The 14,624-nt window shown below is 42.5% G+C and overlaps 1 protein-coding gene across 5 annotated transcripts in view; it reads right to left on the bottom strand.

Moving 5' to 3' along the window:
• AP1G1 (adaptor related protein complex 1 subunit gamma 1) overlaps positions 1–14,624 on the bottom strand; it is a 54,063-nt gene that overhangs the window by 7,010 nt on the left and 32,429 nt on the right. For 4 of the 5 annotated variants that reach the window (XM_082319696.1, XM_082319695.1, XM_082319693.1 and 1 more), the window contains 15 exons: positions 14,361–14,456; positions 13,775–13,855; positions 13,424–13,522; positions 12,983–13,038; positions 11,999–12,112; positions 8,265–8,405; positions 7,569–7,623; positions 5,813–5,935; positions 5,389–5,478; positions 4,755–4,882; positions 4,030–4,134; positions 1,695–1,836; positions 1,109–1,235; positions 560–655; positions 162–322 (listed from right to left, as the gene is read on the bottom strand). In XM_082319696.1, coding sequence (XP_082175822.1) covers positions 162–322; positions 560–655; positions 1,109–1,235; positions 1,695–1,836; positions 4,030–4,134; positions 4,755–4,882; positions 5,389–5,478; positions 5,813–5,935; positions 7,569–7,623; positions 8,265–8,405; positions 11,999–12,112; positions 12,983–13,038; positions 13,424–13,522; positions 13,775–13,855; positions 14,361–14,456 — 1,614 coding nt within the window. The remainder of the gene's footprint in view (positions 1–161; positions 323–559; positions 656–1,108; positions 1,236–1,694; positions 1,837–4,029; positions 4,135–4,754; positions 4,883–5,388; positions 5,479–5,812; positions 5,936–7,568; positions 7,624–8,264; positions 8,406–11,998; positions 12,113–12,982; positions 13,039–13,423; positions 13,523–13,774; positions 13,856–14,360; positions 14,457–14,624) is intronic. The other variant, XM_082319694.1, reaches the window with a different exon arrangement.

The raw sequence follows: 14,624 nt of genomic DNA, 5'->3' as shown, positions 1-14,624 counted from the left end.
AGACTAGAAAAAGATGACCAAGTTGAGCACTAAGAGAACCTATTAACAGCTCTTAGCCATGTTTACCAAGCTGCAAGTTTCTGTCTACATGAAAGCACCGATCAGGAAGTATTTGCAGCTGGCCCTCCACCTATCACTGTAGTTGCCCTGAGTCGCTCTACCTTTGGTACTGCAGCTTGGAAAACAAAATCTGTCATATCCAGCTCTGTGCTGTTGGAGGCCTGTATCGTGATTACAGTGACACTAGGGTTGGTGTTTGACCTCTCAAAGGTGAAGTCAATCTTCAGCCCATTCTTGTTGTATGCAGTAATTGAGGGGATTCCTGCAGAAACAAAAAAGCAGTAGACCTACAGAATCTGGAGATGATTCTCAACATCATAGAACGCATTTATTTTACCCCAGACATGAACTTTTCTGAAGATTAAACACACTCCCTCCCTCCTGCTCCAGTGTCTGTGCCACACTTCAATCCCGAATCCCCCCTTTTTTTACTACCCCTTTTTTCCTCTTCTAGTTGGGTGCTGTGGCACCTTAGGCTAAGGATTTACATGTCCCTAACCTGCAGCAATATCATTGAAGAGAGGCTGTGATGACAGTCCATCAAGCAGGAACGGAGGCTGTGCTATCTGGGGCGCAGGGGCAGATACTGGAGAACCTACAAGAAATGTTGAAGGATTATTACTTAGCTGTCATGAAATGAAGAGTAATTACTCCTTCCCCAAAGATCAACTGCTGCATGTCATATTTCTTTACATGAAGCTCTACAAATCATTTGTCTTGTTATCCTCCCCTTCCCTGCTTTCACTAACAAGGACTGGCTCCTCTTGAGCTAGCAGGCATTCAAAGGGAATGAATTCCTCACATCTCCCAGTCCTCTCTGGAAAGGCTCACAGCATTCCCAGGCTGGAGTGTGAAAATGCTCAAGTCTCACCAGCTAATCATGCAGAGTCAACCTGTGACTTCATTCCTTGACTCCTACCTGTATACTAATATGGATCCTGGTAAGAATAAGTGTGAAGACTAGGATTTGATAGAAAGTGAAGAACTAGTCAGCCCTCATCCCACCCCAGGCCTGAGAATGTAGACTTAAGAGATGCAGCCTGCTCACCTGTTAGGTTGAGGTCTCCCAGGAGGTCAAGGAGCTCCCCACCAGCAGAGGCTGGCTTGCTTGTAGGTGCAGTGGGGATTACAGGGGTTATATCACTTCCCCCCAACAAGTCCAACAAATCATTTGCCTAATGAGAGAGTGGATGTAATAGTTACATATTCGACTTCCTGCTGCTTTCCCTTGCAAATGTAATGGATTCTACTCGCTCTCAGATTGAAGACCAACAGAGCTGCTGGCCAGTCAGAGAGGTTCTTAGTTTGGCTATGGTCCCATGCCCCACGAGAGATCTAGCTTCCATGCTCTTGGGACCACAGAGACAGAGAAGGATGGGGCTCGTGCACACTGAGGCAGGCTGGGGGATATATGGCTTTACCCCACCCTGCTCTTGCACTCCCCACAATGACCTCTTCCACACACCTGCTCTTGACACTAGAGCCATCAGTCGAGAGATGATGCAATCATCACCAGGCCAGAACTAGCAAAGAGGCAGAGAGGGGGAGGGAGATAGTCTCAGCTTACTGTTGGCAGTGGCTAGTAGTGTGGTCTGACAGGCAGTGGAAACTTATCCTAGATCAGTTTCCATTACCTGGCTAGCAGGCTGCAATCCAGAGGGTGGAGGTTTGGTTTCCAGTACCGCTGGCTCTGTCTCTCCGTTGGTCTGTACAATCTCAGTAGGGCCATTTGTGGTGATTTTCTCCATTACTGGCATTCTCTCAAGCAGGGCTGGCCTGAAAGAAGCTGACATAGTTACACTGTGCCATCTTCCTGGATCCCAATCCAAATACTCAAGACATTCAGGAGATGATACACACAGGGCAACCTGCCTTTTCCTTTTAGCTCCAGTGCAGGGGAACTGTAAGACTGCATGACAGCTCGAGGTGGTCAGAAGCAATCCCCGGCATTCTGTGCCAGTGTAAAATACATCACTTGACAGCTGAAAGCCAAATAAGCCCTCCTGCCTCCTGTTTTCCCCTAGTACTTGACACAGTTTCCGCTGTGGGGCTAGGATAACAACCCAAGACAAAGATTAGATAATTGAGCAATGGTGGATTAACTGCAAATATGGGACACGGGACACTTGACTGCTCTGTTCCATACGCAGTTGAGTCAGAGTCAGCTCATTTGACTTCTCTTTGCAGAAGGGTTAACAACTTAGAACAGCTGCTAATTGTTAACAACTGTTAAGTTGTTCTAAGTTGGAAAAGCAAATCACCATGCTCTCATTTAGCCAAATTAAGTTTCCAAAGAGATTAAGTTCAGCCCTTGAGAATGCCCTCCTGAAACGATACAGAGACTGAAGAAGAGGCACAGGATCCAGAATCCTGACATCAAAACAAAAAACTAGGAAAACCTGTATAGGGAGAACTAGCCTGTAATACAAGAAAGGCCATTACCCTTGCAGATCAAGCCACAAAGCGCCGCATGTAATAGGGGTAAGCCACACTGCCTACGCATCTTTTGGGCTGAAAAAGTGTTCCAGTGCCAATAAACCCAACAATGGGCCACATTTTTGACCATGAATAAAGTCTTAATGAGCAGGAACTATTAAACATTGACCTTTACACCACAATGATCACCAGAATATACTGGGGGAAAAAAATACAGACGCTCTCTTGTAAAACTGAATGAAGTTCACATATGTTTTTCTCAAGTGCAACGCTTCCCAAAACTATGAATAGCATAGACTGCCATCTGATCAAAAGCCAGCTGACCACCAGACACTTGTCTGCAATGGTCAACTTGGATCAAAAGCCTCTCATGCTAGACTTTTCTCAACTCATTCATGAGGCTTTATGTGAAGCCCTAGGCAGCTCACACGCCCTAGCCCATTAATGTGACTTTTCCAAGAACAATTTGAGTTGCTGCATGGATCCCACAGGAGGAGAGAAAAGAGGAAATCACCAGGATGTTGTGTCCTACACATAGTGAATAGGATGGTACCTATGGAAAAAAGTGATTGCGAAGAGCCTTTGAAGCAAGGTCTGGAGGCCTCTACAAACACAGGCAATATTTAGTCCAGTGGCACCCATTTTCTCTGTCCTCTCATCTAGACTCTAAAATGGATGCTCCTCCATCCAGTGGAATCTTATGGAAAGCTTTCAAGGGTGGATGAAGTTAATTCCCAGAAGATCTCCTCCAATCTTATGACCCTCACTGAATAGAATCTGTAGTGCTCCTACGTATCAACAATTAACTATTGCATATAGCAGATTAATGACTATTCTGCAAAGAATTACAGCTTTAGTTATCGCAACAAAGCAGAGTTTTAACATTCTTATAAAGAAACAATCACTTGAGCAAAGCAATGATGAATGGGGACCTCTCGATAAGCTGTAAGGTGGTTAACATGCTCGCAAATTGTAGAGCAGGGATGCTGAGTGGTGCAGTGAAATAGTATACCTTTGCATGCAGAATCTGAGATTTTAAACAGATTCTACAAGAAGATACAGTAAATTAAAAAGATGTTCTGAAAAACTGAAAAGCATTAACAGTTGGAAGAACTACCTCAAGTTCAGAGCACAGCTTAGGAGGGGAACAGGTCAATGGATCTCTGCATGTTTATTCCGAAGACATCTTAAAATCAGTTTGAACCTAATGCCTGTGGTAATGCTAGCGTGGTAAAAGCTACCTGCAGACACTTATTCTGCTAGCAAATTTAAGATTCAACACCTAGAAGTGAAAATCAGTCAAAGCAGGGCAAATGTTTTGGCAGAGAAAGTCTCTGATCACAGAACAACCTCCCAGGACATGTTAAGTTCTTAAAACACTCACTAACCCTATAGATGAGGGAGGGATTCTAGTTCCTCTGTAATCCTACGAAAATCACCAGACAAAGCTCTAAAAGTACAAAGTGTGGTACACAGGAGATCAGAGTAGATTATAATGATTCTTTTCAAACACCAGAACTCATCAGCACTTACCTCATGTGATCATATTTCTTGAAAAGTGCATTATATTCCACTGCCCTCTGCTGTAGCTCCACATCAATGCTGCTGCCATAAATGGAAACTACCTTCTTAATGCGACTGTGTGGGGACAGGGGAGAAACAAACAAACAAAAAACACCACACCATGAAATTAGCAGCAATAAGCAAGGGATTATCATGTGTCATCCAGAAGACACTATCTGGCCTCTGCTCAACAGGTGTCCTGTGTAACTACAGCAGTCACTGCTGTTTTCCCCAAGTATCTATGCAACATCCACCTTTGAACTGTCCCTTCACAACAGCATCGGCAGGTGATTAACATACCACCACAAGGTCTATCACAATAAAGGTCAACTACCCGCACCGAGAAGCCACCAACAGAAAACAAGACTATTTTTCTCTCCGTTATCCAAAAAAGGAACTGGAAAGAACAGTCCACTGGAAGTAAGGACTTATCTTCCCCATAAAGGAGTTTTCAAGCAACAGCACCACAGATTAAGTCCCTACACAGTAGAGGACACCCACAGAGAAAACAGTACAAATCAGTGGAAGTCTTCCACCCTGCAAGCAAATGAGGACTGTAAAAGCCAACAAATCATGTGACGACTCTTGTAAACCATGGAAGCAGAATGTGTCCAAGGAATACTTCTACCGAAGACAATTGACGCCAGCATATTTGCAACAAAGCCCTGTGCAGTACAACATCAATGAGAACTCACTTCACAGTGCAGGTGAACCTTGTGGAAAGCTTCATGATGGCAGTGAGAGCATAGCCTCGTGTAACAGATGCAGACATATTAGATATCAGGACGCTTTCTAAAATATCAAGAACTTCATCCTCTGTTACCTGAAAAAGGTACAGAAAGGTTAGGCTGAGACAGAGAGAAGCTTTGCAGCAAGCCTTCCGGGGCATACTGTAAAAACCTGTCTCTTGCTTAATGGCCATGTTGTACCTCCTCCGCAACTTTGTGAGCCTGTAGCATATATTCAGAGTGTATGAGACAGATGCATCTAGGTGGAGATCTTATGATGTTAGTTTTAAAATACAGTTCCCGTTCCACACATTGAAGAGCAGGTTTATCACTAAAATACGCAGCTAAGACCCTAGCAGATACCCTGCAAGCTAGGTCAGCACTGAAACTACATCGCTCTGCCCATCATAGCTGCACTCTGCACAGTGAGCGTTTACACAGCCCATGCCTGTAGTATGGGAAGGAGATTCCTGTCCAGGGTCCATCACCATCACGGACACCAGTGCTAAGTAACCGTTGCAAGCATTCCCCTCACATGGCCAGCATCAAGCAGCTCCAGCCTCAGCCAGGTACACAGTTGTTGTTCTTTCCCAAGCTGTACCTGTATTGGCTCCTCCTCTTCACATTGACCAGACACCAGAAGATCTCCATACTCTCCTATGCACCAAGAGGCGACTTGCACCAGGGGCTGCTGTTAGAAGAAGAAAAATCAGATGCCTCAGAGACAAACGGATGCCTGCATGACAAATTACACAATCACCATTTCCCAGAGTGAGTTTAGCCCTCCTTCCAGCCAAGGAAGTTCTCCAGAGCAGAAGAAACAGGAATATTTGATTCGATCAAGAATTCCATAAAAGAATTAAGAGAAAACAAAAAGAACATGAACTTATAGGAGACATGCCTGCTCTGCAATCTGTCCCTTGGAGCTAGACAGTGTGATGTTGACTTACCTTGAGATGCTTAGTAAACATGCTTATTGCAGTACAACAAGGAAACTGAAGCTGGCTGGTCACGTTTGGTATTACCTGGGAGTAATCACCAAGGATGGCTTTGTAGAGTCTCTGCACAGTGTAGGCATGCATCTCCACGCTATTAGTTATTAGCTGAATCAGATTGGGAACAGCATCATCACGAACATAACTTCCTGCCTGCAAGAACAATTGTGTAATCGAGAGAAATAAAAGTTGTTTGGTTTCACTATCCGACTTCTCAGTAACACCCAGCATCTGCTGATATCCTTCACAAAGTCACCTGATGTGCATGGAAATAAAAATCAACCTCCTCATCCCCAAGCACTTTATGGTTGATTTTGAGCAGGCTCAGATGGGTAGAAGTACAGGACAGTACATTTTCCCAATGAACTCAACCATACCGAGAGCAATCCATACTACAGATATCCTGAAATTGTCAAGAGGGTAGAGTGTGGATGTAAGAAGCCTGTGCTACAGGAGGAAAAAAAAAAAGCCAGCAAAACACAGAACACTGCTCTTTAGGCAGGAAGGCTTTAAGTCAAAGATGCCCTGGGGGCAGAACACAACTTACTCAATTGCTTGCTCAAAGCCAGACTCTATGCCAAATAAGCACAGGACCCAGGAAATTGCCTGCATATCACTCTTTGGTTAGAGGACAGGAACACAGAGCTCAGAGGGAAAAGCCCACTTTAAGGCCAGGTAAGTATGTGGGGCAATACACAATCACACAGCTTTGGCACTGAAGGGAAGATGTATAGTGTTCAAAACCTGTTCTGTTCAGGCACTCCTCTGGCACTGAGAGCAAAGCATGCAAACAGAAGGACATTAAGTGAGCCCAATTAGGTCAACTAAGGGAGAATCCACCTAGCCAAATACGGCTGGTGCCATCTTTCTGTGTTAGTTCTCATAAGGCTGCTAAATGGAAAAGGATGTTTATCTGCAAAAGTCTGCAGTAGGTAGTCTCATGAATGCAGCTTTATAAATGGTTTCTCTAGCAGCCAAGGGAAGGAAGTTACTTTATTGAAGGAAGTAATCTGAGAGCAATTCTCACAGCCAACGACCTAATGGAAATCAATTCTCAGTTCAGAGGAATCTACTTTTCTCTGTTTCAGGGTGGCAAAATAGCACACAAGCCAGACTCTCTTCTGGATGAACGTCTCAAATTTGAACACTCATACTGATAAAGTAAATCTGTTCCCACTCCTTTGCCTCAGGGAACACACTGCCTACCCAAGTTATCAAGATCTCTTCCCTCTTGTTTGCCAAAACACTGCTCCAGTTCCACCTCAGCTATGATGTTTACAAAGAAATTAACGTAGGTAAAGAGTAATAATTAAACCCAAAGAAGAGGAACTAGAAAGCTGTTGAAAGTTTCATTAAAAAAGCTTTGATAAACTCAACTTGGAATAATTCCAAGAAATTGTTTCACCCCCTCTCTCTTTGCAAGTCACTTAAGGCTACATTTACTCTTCCCTGAAAGCACCGTATATTGGAATCACAGACAGGACAAGAGCTGTCCTAACTTAGAAGCTAATGTGATTACTGCAGTAGAAGAACTCTGCTACACATTGTGTTGTGTGTTTCTGAAATCATACATTTCTTCTAAAAAAACACTCAGTCATATTTACTGAGTTTATATATTTCTGATTGCCTGCCTTGGGTCACTACCATGTAAGTATACTTTCTCCGTGTATCGTAGTGTCTGTTATCTACCAGCCTTTATAGCCATCTCCAGCTTGATGATGAGTAACTTCCTACAGAATTAAAAAATTTGTACGTAGTCACACACAAGAGAGGCAATCTCACTTACCGTTGTTAAGACTCTCATAATTGTGTCTATGTGCCAGCGTTTGGAAGGAGCGTATCTGACAAAATTAAGAAAACAAGTTAGAGCAATAACTGCTAACCTTCAACACCAGCAAGAAACACATCATCGTCAGACTCTCCCCATTCAGTTACTTCCTGGCCCACTGTTTCCCGAGAGGGGAACACACACAACTCCTCCCTCCCCCCCAAAACCAAAACACCACACACTTCACATTCTTTGACTTCTTTGTATTAATGCTGACATCGGAAAGCCGAATGAATATACAAGTCTGTATAATATAGCACAGCCATACCTTGTATATACAATAAAGTCAGGCTGCTGATTACAATGGCCCAATGGTAACGAGATCACCTCAGCTGTACAACTAACCAGAGGGAATCTGTGTGTGGGGCGGAGGGCAGGGCCAGGATGTCAGCACAATACCTGTTCCAAAGTGCAGCAGAAATCGATATACTAGACTAGCTTAGGGAGATGAGGACTATCCATACGGGACAAACTAGTGTGTCCTGTTCCTCAGAGCGGCTTAAAACTGACAAACCACACAAAAGATCAGCAAATGGAGAAGAGATGACCAATATATTCTCTCTTGGGGGGTGAGGAGGGGAAGGAACAACACACAAAATGCTCATAGTTCCAAGGATGTACAAAAAACTAATAGCAAGTAAATTGATCCCATACTTTTCAGCTGCAAGAAATATTCCAGATGCACAGTCTGCCTTGAACTCCGGTTCACAGGAATCTAGGAAATACAGCAACTCCTTCATCATTCCACGGACGTTGTTCCCATTAACAAGGGCAAAACTGAGTTCCATTGCACGCCTAGGGCAAGAGACATAAAACCAATAAAGTATCTTCACCTAGTGGTTTGGTTTTATTTTTCCCACTCAAATGCACTTACCTTTTGATTATGAAGAGAGCAATATTTATTAATCCTGCGAGAAGAGCCTTCCACATTAAACGTACCAATATTTTCCTGTCCATGGGCAGACAATAAATACCCACCCTGAAAAAAACCTATGGGGGAGTGGGGGTATGGGGTGTTCTAGAAACACCTATCCAGATGTCCTAAAGGCTAGAAATATCTTTCAGCAACCAGAGTCCACCAGCGTTAAGGTCTGACTGCCCAAGTATTTGTAATCACATGCTGGTCATTTCTGACACACAAGTGCAATAAGTAATCCATGCTACAAGACGCTTTCTCCAGCTTCAGGGATCCAGAAGAGACCTGTTTCGATCTCCACATATTAGAGATTGAAAAACAGTAGAGATTTAAAATGCTAACTGATAAGCTTTATTGTATCGTGTCAGATAGACCATGTAAGATTTCTAGAACCCCAAATTACCTTGGAGCTCTTTTCAGAACCCATTCCTCCCCCTCAGCTGACACCACAACTGGAGAGAGTACTGGCTTTTTGCTATCCCTTGCTGTATACATCAAGAGCTGCGAGGCTAGTCCTCAGTCCTTCTACTCGAAGCTTCTGTAGTTGATTCTAGCACAGCTCTCCCATTCTTCTGACATTTTTTGAATGAAGACTATATCTTCAAATGCAATCGATTTTTGTACAACGTTGGCAATTAGTTATGTTAAAATGCATTAAAACCATCTATTAAAACACCCTCACTAAAACCCCCCGACTATTCTTTAAAATTGAGCATTTGGTGTAATCCAGAACCCAAACCTCCAAGTTGCCTCCTCTTCATACTATCAGGAACTTTATTCTCTGCCTGTAACTGAGAGCGCCTACTGGAAGTCAAGAAAGATCCTCATAGCACATAAAAAACTTCCTCCCCCATTTCAGTTATCTTTTGAAATCATCTGAATAGTTGCTGAACTACTTCATGTGTACAGTGATTTTGTACTGCTTATTGTGCAACAGATTATGTCCAAAATTATGCCACAAGGCCTAAAGTCTATTTTGTAATATATACTTTCTTCAAATAGATCAGACTTCAATGTGTGCTTAACTCCAGCAATTTTCATTAAAATGATAATGTTGAGATGCATGAGTTATGCTGTCTTCCTTTCATACGTATACTGGCAGCAAACCCACGAGCAGTCCCACTGATTCTGTCTTGCTCCAGTGTCAAGCTTGCCAACCTACCGCTACATGGACACAGTTGTTTTTTTTCTGATCGCTTAGTATTTTCCCAACGTTCATGAAACATCAACAACTTAGACCAGGCACATTACCCAATCCAATGGTATCGCACACAACCTATTTGTTCTCAAGAATCTGAAAACAGCTACACAGCACTGCTTCTCAACATCTCCCTAGTTATTATTGTAATAAGAAGGATTTCTACAGAATTATGAACTGTAAATGTGGTTTTTTGCTTTTTACCCAACTAATACCCAGGGACCTAGAAAACAGAGGCGTTCAGAATTAGGGTGGAAATACATAACTGAATTGTTACCTTTTATCATCTAGACCTGTGGTTGGTTGAAGACCTATACCATTATTAGAACTGTTTTCATCCCTCTAAGTAGTTTCCAACTCCTTACACCTAACCCTACTGGGTTACAAATTTTCCATGTTTATGTTTAACTTTTCAGTCACATTACAGCAGATATATCAATAGTGCAGGTGCACAGAGGTACTCTGCAATATTAATACCAGGCATTTATCTCAACACATATTGCTTACCTTCAATCATATTACATGGCTCATTTCTGTCACAAAGTTCCTAATCATGTAGTTTGATCATATTAAGCAGACAAAAAGACTTTAATTAAATGCCAAAGACATTCTGAATTATACTACATGGACCAAAGATGCACTGCAACCGTTAAAAGATGATGAGAACAGGCCACGCTTCAGATAACCAAAACCAGGTATCACGTCTTTCCCTCAAGTCCCAGCCCGTGAAATTTGCTACCTGGGGACTCTGACATCCAGTCAATATATTGCTTCAATGACGACAGTGCATTGTCAGCAGCACGAGTGTCAGCATGGCAACGTCATGCTCTGCTGATGGATCACTCAAAGGCTTCATCCTCCAACAGCACTCAGACATGAAGCTCTGTTGTTTGCAGCATACCTATGTTTTCCTAGCGGGCACCAATAAAATGCTTTTATTGCCTTCTATCCAAAACCTAGATGGGGCTTTGCTATTCCACAACGTAGCCGCATGCTGGCTCCGGCACTGAACAGCAACAGCAGCCTGACTTGCTCAGCATAGAAATACAAATTTGTGTTTTGGGATAGATTGCAACTGTAAAAATAGATTACATGATACCCATTACATAACAGTTAAAACTAAGTTTCAGAAGCGAGACAGATCCAATTTCTTTCCTATTCTGTACATATTAGACTGTTAAAAATCAAGATCTGATTCAAAGATGGGCATAAATTTGAAGAATGCCTATCAGAACGAGGATCTATGACGTATCTAATCGGTTTGACTACATGGAAAAAACAGGCTAAGCAATTTTGAAAGTATATTCATGATGTGACGAGAGCTGAATTAAGTTCTGGCCTGCAGCAGGCAGATTCTGCAAGAAGCAACAGGGATGCAGCTGTCCCCATCACTGACATGTCACATGCTGCACTGAGCTCTGACCACCAGTTATAAGAATAACAACGATGAGGAAGAGAGCTCTGAAAGAAAGAGCAAGCAATCAACAGGCTGAAGGACTCAATTTAGAAGAGCAGCATTCCATACAGGTTGGGCAAAAGTGAGATCAAACAATTCAAGAGTATCTATGAGTGTCTGACAGAAACAGGAGAAAGTTACTATCATGAGTAAAAGAAACAACTGAAGAAATGAGAAGAAACAGAGGAAGAAGTTTAGCCTGAGTATCTGAAAAAAAGTCTTCCTATAGCGAGAAGTAAGGTTGCAAGCTCTCCCACTGCCCAGAGAAGTATCGACATACCGCTATTCAAATGACAAATGAACACCAAGAATGCGTAACAGGACATGGTTTGTAAGCAAATTATTTGAACAATCAAGTAAGTCTGAATTCTACCACTGCCTAATCAAATTTAATCTAGAATACATTATTCGTATGGCTTAACACTGCTTCAAGACAACATAGCTCTGCCTGTTTGTCTGGGAAAGAAAAGCAATACAGAGCATGTCAGAGTAGCTTTGATTAGGATCATACTTTATGGAGGCTTTCCATCTTGTTGTGAGCACACAATCTGATCTCCATTGACTCCATTTTGGAAAAATTCAGGCAAACAGGAAAAAAAAAAAAAAAAAAAAATCTTTTTTTTCCAATCCAAGATGAATAAAATGTAAAAGCAGCTTCCCAAAGAAGGTGGCTGCACATCTTCATTACCTTCTTTGAAGTATGAACCATACTAGTCTCCCTGACAGACCCCCAAGATGACTGTCATTTTCCCCTGTGCCCTGCTCACTTGCCATAGGCTGTCAACCTTGAGAGTCTATTTCACTGATACTTCAATTACCTTTTAATGGAGACATCCAGATCCTTCAGGCAGTCCACAATAGTGCTTCTATGCCGCTGTACTGCATTATGGTCTGTCTGCACAGTTTTCAACAATGACGTCAAAGCTACATATCTGGGATAAGGACATACAGTAATAAATAGTTGACAGTAGGCATTTAATTTCTATGCACAGACACTCACACCCCCCAAAACTTAGTCTTATTTTGCAACAGAACAGGGTTTTCTTGTACTCATTATCGAATGGAAGTCTTCCAGGGGACTGCCTGGTCTATCTTCAGAAGTGAGTTACCATACTAAACTGTAACATGCCTGACAACATCCTGCTGCCTGGACAAGCACCTGTCCCAATTCCTGGGCTCATGTCAGTTGTCCAGTCTTCACAAAGATTTTGAAAAGACAAGACAATTAAAGATTACACCTCCACAGATCATACACTCAAATTAGCGTGAGTTGCAATTCCCAAGGCTAGAGTCTTCTACCTATACCATGATTTGGAATCAAAATACCTAGAAATGGGACCTAAGTACAGCAGTTGCAGCAATTCCACGTTCAGATTCGTAGTGACCAAAGCACAACTTCCTTGTTGCCAACAGCACGCAATCAGAAAAAAAAACCCCACGGTCTTTGCCTAATTTGCCAGATCTCCAATGCCAACTCTGATTTGAATGTCCCAACTGGTCTGTGGTGACAAGACAGGAGATTCACAGGTTATTGGAAAAAACACTGGACTAGATTAAGAAATCCCATGTTAAGAATTAGATTATACACCCAGACTCATCAACTAAGATGGGCAGGGCCACAGTTAAGATTTCAGAGAAAAGAATGCATCAAGAAAGAAGAAAGCTAGACAGTCATACTAACCCCAACAACAGTACTTCCCAATATGGTCTCCTGGAAAGCTCTACTTCAGCATAGTCTTTGTGTAATTGCTTCTCACACATTTTAAACTGGGTGTTGCCAAAACACACTTCATACAACTTACCTAATATTTTTGTCGTTGTTTAACAAGAAACGGCCTAGGATGTTAATGGCTAACACCTGCAGAAAGAGTTAGGGAAGGTCAGTGATCAAAAAAGGCTGCTGGTCATCTTCACTGTTTCAAGATGATTTTAAAGGCTACAAGTCAAAGCTACCATTGTGGTTCTTGGCCAGAAGCTGACTAAGCAGAGGAAAAGCTAAGACAAACACAGCACAGGCTCTCTCCTGCGCTCAAGGGAACACAGTCTGCAGGAAGTGTTGCTTTTTTATTTTTGTTATTTTTAAAAAACCACAAGCACCACTTTCTGAAGAGGCTACAGTCTTATCTAGAGCTAACTGCGGAGCTACGTTTGGGTGAAACGACTTTGCTTCATGCCCTCTACGCAAATTACTCTACTACAAGCCTAGCGGGGGTAAAAAAAAGGCCATAGCAAAGGCAACTTACTCTCAGTCCACTCTCAGACTTTATGTCCATAATAGTCAGCACAGTTTCATAGAGAATGGCATTTCCCACATTTTTACTTGTTTCTGTATTAGTGGCAACCTGGAGAAAAGAAACAAAGTAAGTGACTCCAACACATCCAAAACAGATCCCCCTTTGTGCTGTTCCACAGAACAGGCAGTGAAACTAAGCAATCCCTAGCAAACAAGCATCACACCTATGAAGATGTGTCTCGTGCAGAGAAATTCAACCCAGCACAGCAACCCGCTGTATCCTCACCAGTGCTGCTGAATGCAAATTATTAAGAAACCAAAAGAGAAAGTTTAATTTGCTCATCAACATTGCAGACCTCACCTGTGCAAGTATATCATTCATTGCTTCACTAGAATCGTCATCATTTCGCCCTAAAATTCTTAGTAACCGCAGGATTCGTACCTATTTGACAAAATAAAGCAAAGAAAATCTCATTGGATGGCAGTGTTTTACATGGGGGCCATGAAACGCCCAGTACACCTCCTGAGGAGTGGCAAAGAAGCAAAACAAGCTGCTGATTTCCGTTCCTAAGCAAAATGCTTATCCTTAATAAGACCTTTACCAACAAGAACAGGCTTATGCCATGCTCATTTTCTTCCCACTAGCTAGAACTGTTAAGAGTACCCCCACTACCCACCAGGCACAGCCTTGCAAGACCAACACGTGCTGCTGCTTCTCCCTTTTGTCACAGCTCCACATAATATGAGAAGGCACTACAACTGCTGTTAAACTAAGGCAGGTGTCTTTCACTAAGGTAGATGAAGAGCATTTGGACAATCAGCTCTAACAAAGACACAAAATCTTACAATCGACACAGCTGCCCTGAGGTAACCACCTCATCACACCTAAGTCTCAAAACACAGTACTAGAATTAAAGCTATCAATCATTGTTTGCATGAGTTCTTACCTGCAAAAAGGGGTCACTGATCCCAGACACATCATGCTCTGGTGAATATCCAGACATGATAAGGTTCTTCAGAATACGAACTAATTGGGGAACAAGCTGTGAAGAAGAGAGTTGTCCTGTTAGGGTGTTGTTCCTCCCCTGCCCCCACAGCTTTGAAGTACAGGTCCAAGAACAAATCTTGTATTTGAAAGCAAGTCAGTCTACGGATTCTTCCACAACATTCAACCTGCACATCTAGAGCTGATGTTATATGAATGCTTACAG

This window comes from Platalea leucorodia (assembly GCF_965183815.1).
Source record: "Platalea leucorodia genome assembly, chromosome: 8".
In the NCBI taxonomy this organism is placed as follows: domain Eukaryota; kingdom Metazoa; phylum Chordata; class Aves; order Pelecaniformes; family Threskiornithidae; genus Platalea; species Platalea leucorodia.
Note: the sequence above shows the minus strand (reverse complement) of the source record. Positions and strands in the feature narration are given on the sequence as shown.